At 37.5% G+C, this 11,371-nt stretch overlaps 1 protein-coding gene across 1 annotated transcript; it reads left to right on the top strand.

The window, feature by feature from the left end:
• The first annotated feature begins 8,401 nt into the window (after nt 1-8,401).
• LOC123427855 (uncharacterized protein At4g15970-like) lies at nt 8,402-11,303 on the top strand. The gene is made up of 4 exons (XM_045111990.1): nt 8,402-8,789; nt 9,760-10,125; nt 10,267-10,748; nt 10,898-11,303. Exons 1-4 carry the CDS (start codon nt 8,547-8,549, stop codon nt 10,917-10,919), a joined length of 1,113 nt encoding a protein of 370 aa, XP_044967925.1. The 5' UTR covers nt 8,402-8,546; the 3' UTR covers nt 10,920-11,303.
• Nucleotides 11,304-11,371: the final 68 nt, after the last annotated feature.

Below are 11,371 nucleotides of genomic sequence, written 5' to 3'. Positions count from 1 at the left end.
TTTTTGTAAGGATTCACTGTAAAAGTTGCAAATATTGTTTGATAGTTTGCTTGATAACAAAGATGGTTGCAAAACATAAATACTAACAAAAATAAAATGGTGCATAAAGTGGACCAATCCCTAAGGACAAGTCGGTTGTATTATTTATAAAAGTCAAATCGCTCTCGTTGACACACTAAAATTTCGCCAAGTTGCTTTCGTCTAGTTCCATTGAGTTAATACTCATTGCCTTGATAATAGTTTTGGGGGTAGAAACTGTTATAATTATTTGCTTCTTACTTAAAAAAATAATATACTTATGATTGTAACCTCTATGCAAGCATCCACGAATACAAAAGAGTAATTAATATGACATTTAACCATAACATTAAACATTGGGGCTCCAACAACCCCTCATGCTGAGTTCATAAACCTAGGGTTTGGTAATTTTGTCATTCCAACCACCCATCATACCAATCAACCTTTTCGATAATTCCGTGCAATATAAGATGAAGTCAAAGTAAAAGGATGCAATTTTGAAAAAATAACCATGAATGTAGAGTATTTATCTTATGAAAAATTGATGTGAAATGCATGTATCACACGTTTCATGCATTTTGAACACCAACTAGTAATAGTTAGCTAGAGGTGCTTCAAATCAAAGCAACATGAGATGTAGTTTGGCCAGTATAAGTTGCCTCCTCATTGTAAATATGAGTGAGGTCGATAGTAAACTTCTTGCCGACACCTCGCGCGGTACATAATATTATTGTTGGTTATAACTAAGTTAGACAACTTTTCTCTACATATTCACATATCTAACAGATATTTGTTAGACTTGTATTTAAGGTCTTCTCTCAAGACACTTAAATGTACAAAATAGACACAAACATGTAATAGTATATCCATGTGGCACATTTTTTTCCACAAACAATGTAATTTTTCTATTTGTGATTCTAACCCGATGTAGTTCAACATCTCCTAGATAATTAATAGAAAAATAAAATAACATTTATGACCAAATAAAGTTATCTTGATGTTTTTAATGATAAAAGATAAAAACTTATAAAGGTGAATTTTAAGTTATTAGTTATCACATGTGGTTAATGTTGTTTGATATAGCAAGTAATAATTAAAACGGTATACTAAAGTTGTATAAATGAAAAACAATTTATATAGCGAAAAGTAGTATATACATAAGTAAAATATCTAGTATAAATGGCAGCCATTAAAACCATCTTCCACGTGAGTCCTAATGTTTGCTTGCATGTGCGATTGCAATCTCGCATATTATGTCAAGTGCCTATTAAATAACAAGGACCGCTAGGAATCGGACTATAGAAACTTTGCATCCATGAGACTAGCCAGAAACGGTAGAGATGCATGGAGGTCATTCGATTTGTTGGTCACTCCACACGATATTTGTTAACTCGGTTTGTTGATTCACTGCTTTTGTTCCTAACTGCTCCCTATTATAGCTCACTCTGATTAATTGCTTCCGACGACTCGACAATCTGCTTCAGTTACAAACCAAATTATCTCATAGAAATTTGTGTTCAATCTAACAAAAATGCGTGACATTATAAAATGTTCGTTTTACTTCCAACTAATCAAGATTTTTTTTGTCAACTATAATATTTGCTTCCACTGCAACTTTATTTTGCTTCTATCGACAACAATTAAATTTATTTCTATTGAAATAAGAATTGTAATACATTGTTTCCTAACAAATGGAAGTTTGCTACCATAGATAAAGGAATTTGTTTCCATTCAATAAAAGGATACAACTACAACAATGAAAATCAACTACGATATAACAAAAATTGTTAATTGCAAGGTACACGTATAATATGGCTATGAAGCAAGGGTATTTTCTTGGATTGCAATGACACAAAAGGGAATGCATAGGCGACATATCGCTGAATGAAAACTGTCACCATTGTGATGGCAACGAGCAGCAGGGATGTTGCCGGCAACTATTAACCACGACATGCCGATATCCTAGTCGGTTTCATGGTTGCAGAAGCTGGAACTCAAACACTGCACCGGCAAAGCTCCACGGAGGGCCTTGGTCGCTAGCCCCGCACATGTCTCCACCATCGCATCCACCGCCTTCATATTAACATCGGCAACGTTTGAGAAACCAATGATGCATGGTTGGCATCATGTGGCACAAAACATTTGTACAACAGAAGCACGCTTGTGTAAATAAACAGTAGGTTTGAATCTATGAGAACATACATGATAGTAGTGGAAGCACAAAAAAATGAAATAAGCATCGATTACATGAAGCAACAATTTTATCTATCAGAACATACATGGTACTCCGTGGCAGCATAGAAAATTGAGACGAAAAAACATTGCTATGGAAGCATATGTGAAACATAAAAGTAGGAACCATAGCTTACATAGAGCAACATTTTTGTCTATCAAACATACATGATAGGCAATGGAAACATATGCGAAATAAAAGTAGGAAGCATGGCTTACACGAAGCATTGAGTTGGTCTGTTACAACATACGCGGAGTTGTCTTTCGATCAAAATGGTATAGAACAAAAAGAACAATAGAAACACCAAAAAGAATTAGAAACATGGGATATGAAAGCAAATTGCGTACATGAAAGGAATATACATAATATAATACGTGGCATGCCATATTACGACATTGATAACAATGAGAATAACAGTTTTTTAAAGAAACGGGAGTATGGAAGCATTCTATCTAAACCAAAGGAGCATACGAAGAGCATGAAAATGTGATATCCCATTATAACTCATCTTACTTTAAAGCATAGAAAATTGACACATGGAAATTAATTAAAGATTGCCACCAACATGGGGATGCATCTATGTGTCACCTACACACCAAATTTACCAAAAAAAATTGATTGAGCTATGGAATCAAACTTTCAAATCAAAGCATATTTAGTATTATTTTTAGAAGGTCCATTAGTAGGAAGCAAATCGATTTCTCAACATAAGGCATCATAATGTGAAGTAAATTTGTGTCATGTTCATGTCAAATCCCACAAGTATTCGTTGTTGATTAGGTGATACAGTACATGGATTAAATAATTAATTAGCAGCAACCGAGGAAGCTTGGATCGACAACCATAGAATCAAAAGAATTGTGACATTGAAAACTTCATTTGTAGGTTGAGCGACAAGAAGCTATTTACATATGGCATAGAACATGTGACGTGGATTTTTGGCTCGGGGATCATACGCTCCCTAATAAACAGTAAAATCAAAACAAATAGTAAGTAATTTTTGAAAATTCTATTTTTTTGCAGATGTTCATATTAGTGTGGCAAGTGTGCTTGCCATTTTTCATGCCATATGGGATAGAGGTGTTTTTTTGGTGAAAAAAATAAAATTAAGTGTAACATTTGAAGTTTAATTTGTTTTTTTACACAGGTCAAAATGCTTAAGTTTTTCACCTGCAAATTTGCATGTACCATTTGGGTGTGACAACGAACACATCTTTTTTTTCAAAAAAATGGCATTTGTAAAATACATTTTTGACACGCGGGGGCATGTGCTCCCTAGAGCCAAATTGAATATCTGACAGAACATGTGTTTTTTTCTCCCGAATACATAGAACATGTGTTATGTACATGATCTCAAATGGAAGCACAAAATAACAAAAATATAAGCAAACTAGTATTGTGGACAAAAAAGGGCTGGATATTTTGTGTCACCAACATACAAATGGATCAAAAAATTATAGCTTATGGAAGCAAAATTAATAGAACTCCTAAGCATATGCATTGCAATTTAGATGCTACATATATAGGAAAGGTACATGCACATGGTACTTTGAGAATAGAACTAGTCTTCGATGGGAATATGGAAACTTGGAATTGTATCAAAAATTTATATTACCATCAAGAATGGGCTGAACCAACATATGAACAGAAGTAACAGGTTCAACTCAAGTGCTTCAGATTAAAGTGGGATCAACATGCGAGGTCAACATGCGAGGACTGAAAACCTAAGTCGGGTGAGCATGTACTAGAGGCGCGTGTGGAGGCTCCAGTTGAATCGAGATGGCTCGCCGATGCGATGGAGATGAGGGTAGTGGGGCGGGTCCTGGCAGTGAACCGAGACAGTGAGGGAGGTTGCGAGGTCAGTGGTGAGAGCAGGATTGGACAGAGCAGATGCAAACACGACACCTCAACCGATGAGGTGTGCCACAGAAATCAGGGGAGGGGTCGTTGGGACGGAGCATGGTGGCGGCATAGAAACGACACGTCGAGCGGGATTGGGGATGAGATCGTCGGGGATGCGAGGTTCACTCATTTGCTTGGGACGAGGTGTGGTAGTTTGGTCAAGACAAGCGAGATTTACTCTCGATGTGATTAATTAATAGGCATTCTAGAATCACTTTGTACATCGACCATGAGATTGAAAAGGCAGCAACGGTGAATGAGTGGTCCCACAAAAGCTTCTTATCAGATGTAAGATAGGAAGTGTTTCCCTTAAATAATACAACCGAGTGATGGTTTTTGACACCCATGATGACTGCCTCTCTTCATCCATTGGTGTTACTCATGACTAACTAAAAATAGTCTCTAATGTGTGACTTGACACTCGCCCTTGAGGCATGTGAAGAAAGAGATGGTCAAGATATACATGAACAAGCATAATAACAAGCATTATAGCTAACGTATATGAACCATCTCTAGTTCCTAATAATAAATAATAGTAATGCCAATTTTTGGTCCATTCTACGTAAAACATAAAAAATATGAACAAATACATGTTGAGATCTCTTATTGAAGATGCTAATCAACATTTGATAACCAAACAATGTCAATGCTGTTTTCATTGAATATTTGAGGAATTTCTCATTAAGTTTAATCCAAATAAGTCATGATTAGCATAGTAACGGTGATAACCAAAACAAACAACATATTACTGAAGCTAGTCATGCAATCGAGATCATGAGAAACAAGTATCATATGCATATCGATTGCTACTGTAGTAAAGCAAACACTAACCTAACATAGATGATAGGATGACATACAGAGCAACGGAAGGAAATACAACTGTATTGTCGTCATGTCGCCAAGGAGGTGGTTGACATCGGGATAGAAGTCATTGTTAGGAAACTCATGACGAAATAAAGCGGCATGTACACCTGGCACAAATCCTGGCAAGGATCAGCTCGTCTCGATAATGAAACACAACGTGCTTATTAGGTGTGGCAAGGCAGCGACGGCGGATCTCTCGTGTATGTGCTCTGTTCTAAACCTCTTAGTGGTATGTGGAACAATTCCACTTATAAGTTCGTCTGAACCATCATTCACTAGCATGGTTTGGCTAAAATTTTCACACACTCTCACGATGCAAGAATGAGTCAAGGGTGTCTCTAGGATTTTCTAGGAATTATTGGAAAAATGTAAATTATTTAATAGGCTAGGCCCAATAATTCCAACAGTTTTGGTGCAAGCATGCACGGGTTATGCAAATGTCTCGGTTCTTTAATGTTGATGTTATCTCAAAGAAGAAGAAAACCAGTGCGGTATAGTTCTGTGACACCTACATATTCCTAAAACTAATGGTCTTCTAATCATATTTTGACTTGACTCTCCTCAAGCTAAGAACATGCAACATTTAGCATATGAAGAACTCGACATTGGTAGAGCTTACCCCACGCTACTCTCAACTAGAAGTTGTGACTATGAAGAAATGAATTATGACCTATTTTTTTCTTTAGTAAGGTAATGGATAAACATACTCCATAATGATTGTGAGCTTTGATGTATGGATGTATTATATCAAAAGCCACCGCAAATTGAATCTTCAAATCTCCAGACTCACTCATATAACATATAGAAATATCAATGTCATGTTCACCAATACTCCACCCTAGGTCCATCAATATTTGCAATATAATATTGCTCTTTATGACAATAAAACTACTAGCAGACATTAAAATTGCCATACTTCTCAGCTAGCATGTAGAGAAAGGACGAATATACAAATGAGATTAACATTAATGTCTCCTATTCCCTCTATACAAACAAAGAAAAAAAGGAATAACAATATGTAAACCTTACAATTGTCAATGGAAAAATAGACTTAGGGTAATTACTATTTTCTAACGAGAGTATGTATGGGCAAAAACAACAAAAGTACATTAAACGACTATGGTTTTGGTATATGAAAATGGTGTGTGTTGCTACGGGCAGTGGAGCACCCGAGGAGTGTTAGTGCTTTGTCATGTGAATATGATGAAACTACAGATCGTTTGGCTTTATTGCAACACATTTGGGCTCCTAATAACAAGAAAACATGTTCCTAATTTGATAGGTTTAATATGTTGCATTGTCACCAATAACTAAGCTCTAACAACCAAATGGGTTGCTCGATTGATCATGTATACATGGTTATGTAAAGTGCTACATATAAGCCATACACCACATAGGTTTGCTATAGTGACAATCCATGACTTCCTAGCCCCAATGGTAAACCAGATACATTGGAAGAGGAGGTACAATGTACATAGGGGGCATAAGCCACAATCATTCCATCCGTGTTTCTCTTGGTATTCTGCAGTCCAAACTTGGTTCCAAACAACAGTTTCTTTTGCATTTAGAGGGTGCTCGAGCTTTCCAAATTAGTATGGCCTAAGGATGTTGACACAATTCCTAATCAGTTCATAGGCTACAACGACGAAGCATTCTAGCACATGAATTCCAACAAATGGAGTTAGTAGTCTCCAAACAAAACATGTTGTTTGGAGTTGCGATAAAAGGGAGAAGAACTAATGTAAGTGGTTGATGTGACTATTGAAGAATTTGATCTCGCAATCCAGACATCGATGATAAGAAGAATCTTGACATTCCACTTTGGCATAAGATGTTGAAGACATGAGGATGGCACTTTTAAGGTGTTGTCCTTAAGCTTTGCGAAGTTAGTTCATATTAATTTAAGCGCATGATTATCTATTTCTTTCATTTTAAATGGACTTAACTTATCACAACTGTATGTGCTTAGAATTGCAACTGCATCTTAGGCGTGCTTACATTGTAATATTGAACTATATTTTGCAAACTTCTCGTAACGTTATAGAAGTCGTATAGTAACATGTTGACATAGCTTCACCCTACATCATAACACCATGGTTATCATCAAGTTACAGTGAACAAAACTACGCACAGAAATGTGTCATTTGAGTATTTTCAAGAGTAACATGGAGATATAAGGTTCGTATATTAAATTTGGCTCTAGGGAGCACATGCTCCTACGTGTCAAAAATGAATTTTACAAATGTAATTTTAAAAAATAGGTGCATTTGCTTGTCACACCCAAATGGTACATGCCAATTTGCAATTGAAAAACTTAAGCATTTTAACATGTGTAATAAAACAAGTCAAACACCAAATGTTACCTTCAAATGTTATACTTAATTTTGTTTTTTCACCGACGAAGCACCACTATCCCATATGGCATGGAAATTTGCAAGCACACTTACCACACTAATATAACCATCTACAAAAAACAATTTTTTTAAAATTTATATGCTAGAGCATTTATTTTTATTTTATTATTCATTAGGGAGCACATGCTCTTCCGAGCCAAAAATCCGCACCTGATAAGGTTGTGGTTTTAAGAAGTGGGATCTCCTGCCATGACAAACCATTTATGTTTTTCATATGGTTTATTAAATTGTGTATTTTATACTATGATGCAAAATTTAATTCTCGAGAATAATCGACATCAAAGGCTCATAATCCAAGCAAACGCATCTTCTATTCTTAAATAGTTGCAACCCACTACCTATTTTTCCTCCTCATGCAATCATGCTACATCATCAAGTCGTGCATGTGGTTATAAGTACTTATTTTACTCTTCATGTAACTACCTATTTTTCTTCCTCATGCAACCATGCCACATCATCAAGTCATGCATGTGGTTATAAATACTTATTTTTCTTCTTCATGTAACTATCTATTTTTCCTCCTCATGCAACCATGTCACATCATCAAGTCATGTATGTGGTTATAAGTACTTATTTTTCCTCTTCATGTAACCATGACACATCATCAAATCTTGCACATCGACATAAACTACAATTTATGCACTAATCTACCCATTGTTTCACTAATTTTTGTGTGGGCATAAATGTTATAAAAATTGGATGCTTAGAGAAAATATATGTAGACCATGTTACACATTTTTTCTTCTAAAATGGCACACGTTTACTTCACTCTAATAGTTTATAATTTTATATATCATTTTGTCAAATGCTTCAGATGATTTATTGTTTTTAAAATAGAAACCGTTAGCAATTCTTTTTTTTTTTTTGTAATAGTTTTATTTATTCGCACATATTTATACATATGTTTATCATATTTTTCCGCCGCAAGTGCGGGGCATCATCTAGTTTTCCAAACTTTGCTCCGGTTTTCTTCATTGACAAAACTAGTCGGGTGCGCTTTCAAACAACATCGGCGTACTTCACGTTTACGCCTTCAGGCTCCGGCTCGTCCGTCCACCAGTGTCCATTCTGCCGCTGCGGCAACCGCCACCGCCCACCGCCACAGCCATTCCGCCATGGCGAAGCCTCCGCGCCACACCCTGACCATGCCGTCCGCGCACCCTCGCGGGATCCCGAGACGCGCGCTCCCGCGAGCCGGTGCGGCGCTCTTTCTTGTAACCCTCGTCGGCGTCGCGCTGCCCATGGCCGTGCTCCACCGTGCCGCCGTCTCGCGGCACTCGCTGGAGGACCCCTGGGGGCGGTACCCGCTTCCCTTGCTCGCCGCAGACGACGAGGAGGGCGCCCAAGGTGATGATCTGGTCAGTCCGCCCCATCCCTCTTCTACCAGTCCCCGGTATTTGGTGCGGTAGTTGTATCCACTGTTGAATCATGACGAATGTTGGATAATTTGGGCATTTCTGGTTTGCCATGTAGCTACAAGATTACTAATTGCTGTGCGGTGTTTGACTTGGATTATGCTATCCTGTGTTCAGTGATGTACTCTAAACGAGAGTTGTTGTACTAATAAAAAAATAAACGAGTGTTGTCAGTGCATAATGAAATGCTTTGTGGAATCCTTCAAGTGCTTACACAATTACGATGTGCGGTTGCGTCATCTGTGTGTGGTCTTGGAGAATTTGCCTTGGGATGGAGCAGTTTTGTCCACCTAGACGTCTTAGATGTGAATGTGTGATTAAATAACATCACTGCAGTCTATTTCCTTAACTTCTGAGTCACTTTCACTGAAAGCCGAATTATATCTATCTTGGGATGACATTGATTTGTAGATAGCTTTTGGGACTTCGCTAAAGAAGTTGATTAATATTTTCTCTTGGACAGTGATGTTATTTTCCTTCTTAGCAATTGGGATGGCGCTGTAATTTGACATTCCGGAAAGTTCAGACTTCAGAAACAACATAGTAGTGCATCTTACACACTAGCACTCAGTTTCACTTGCCATGGCTCCCAACTGATAAAAGATGTTGATTGCTCACATGAATGCTTACTATATGGTGAATAACATGAGGCTATTCACACAATTGGAGTATATAGGAATACTTAACAGAAGCAACAACGATGCTTAGTATTTAATCATCTGATAACAATCAAGGCTACCTTAAGTTTTATTTTAGCTGCCTGTTTCATCTTTTGTTGCCACCTATGTGATTCTTTAGAAGACCCATATTTTTTCATGTTTAATCTGCTGGGTTATGCATTTCTATTTATGCTTAATCAGCTAGCTTCTTCAGTTTACTTATTGGTCTTCAATTAATATGCCATCCTTTCTAGGACAGTGAGGATCTCAAACTCGACCGAGTTTTGCAGAAGGCTTCAATGAGGGATAACACAGTTATATTGACTACACTTAATGTTGCATGGGCTTCTCCTGGCTCGGTGATAGATCTATTTGTTGATAGTTTTCGCTCTGGTGTTGGAACAAGTTCACTCTTGAACCATCTAGTCATTATAGCATTTGATGGGGATGCGTACAGACAATGTGTCAAGATCCACCACTATTGCTTTGCTCTTGGAACTGAAGGTGTGGATTTTTCTGAAGAGAAGAGGTTCTTGACTTCTGGGTATCTGGAGATGATGTGGAAAAGACTAGATTTCTTGCGGCTGGTTCTTGAAAAGGGCTACAGCTTCATATTCTCGGTAAATTACTCAATCACCTTGACATTTTCTACAGAGATAGATTCAGCTCTGTTATCCATAATAGAATATAGTGATTTTTTTTTCTGTGAAACATGCTTGTCAGGTTTGGTTAATCTATCTTTGATTTTCATTATATTTCAGGATGCAGACATAATGTGGTTTCGCAACCCATTTCCTCACTTCTATCCTGATGGTGACCTTCAGATTGCTTGCGACCACTATGTTGGGAATTCAACAGACTTGAGAAACATTGCTAATGGAGGCTTCAATTATGTGAAATCGAATGAACGGACCATAGAGTTCTACAGTTTCTGGTACTCATCACGATTGAGATATCCTGGCTACCATGATCAGGATGTATTCAATGCTATTAAGCATGATCCATATGTCGCAGACATTGGGCTGGAAATTAAGTTTTTGAGTACAGCATATTTTGGTGGATTCTGTGAACCAAGCAGAGATTTAAATAAGGTCTGTACTATGCATGCTAACTGTTGCATCGGTTTGCGGAGCAAGATCCATGATCTAAGGATTATGATGGAAGATTGGAGGAATTATTTGTCGTTGCCTCCAAGCTTGAAAAGATTGACAACATTGTCCTGGAGGGTGCCACAAAATTGCAGGTATTATGTGCAACACTGACATTGAGTTAGACTGTTTTAGTAAGATATGTGAGTAAATGAAGTTTAGTTGCTTACTGTATCTACGGCTTTCTGTCAGCATGTTTTTTTGGTAGTGTTGTATCTAATCATTTTATATGTTTGTTTTACAGCCTTTCATCGCAAAACCAATAATACATGCTTATGGAATACAGTACAAAAGAAGATAAGAACAGTGGAGCATGCATAAGTGTTCTCCACATTTTTTCCGTCAAGGAACTAACCGGGCTACTGACTTCTCTAGTCCCCCCCCCCCCCTCCAACATTAGTTTATTGTAAATACGTTCGTCGGGTTTAGCATGGTGAGAATTGGAGGCCTCACTAAATCGGATATGATTAGTTGAATGAGCATGTTTATTTTTCAAAAAAGTAACGAGCATGCCTGCTGAGATGAGAGACCGATCGCAGAAAACCGCATCCTCACCAGTTTTATTAGACATGAAAGACGTATTAGCAGATAAACATTTCCTAGTCTACCGCTTCTCGATATTATGATGGAGTTCAGATACTTCCTGGCGATCCTCAGATTCAGTACTTCTGTTTTCAACTCAGTTGATGCTGGACGTCAGTAATGACTCCCTTGTTGC

Source organism: Hordeum vulgare, chromosome 2H, assembly GCF_904849725.1.
Source record: "Hordeum vulgare subsp. vulgare chromosome 2H, MorexV3_pseudomolecules_assembly, whole genome shotgun sequence".
In the NCBI taxonomy this organism is placed as follows: domain Eukaryota; kingdom Viridiplantae; phylum Streptophyta; class Magnoliopsida; order Poales; family Poaceae; genus Hordeum; species Hordeum vulgare.
The sequence above is the reverse complement of the archived record's forward strand: the minus strand, read 5'-3'. Positions and strand labels throughout refer to the sequence as shown.

Bases quoted from the DNA above. Each gene is read 5' to 3' on its own strand.
- LOC123427855 (XM_045111990.1), top strand. From the start codon at position 8,547: ATGGCGAAGCCTCCGCGCCACACCCTGACCATGCCGTCCGCGCACCCT. The intron at 8,790-9,759 runs GTCAGTCCGCCC...CATCCTTTCTAG, and splicing joins GCGCCCAAGGTGATGATCTG to GACAGTGAGGATCTCAAACT. The intron at 10,749-10,897 runs GTATTATGTGCA...TTTGTTTTACAG, and splicing joins AGGGTGCCACAAAATTGCAG to CCTTTCATCGCAAAACCAAT.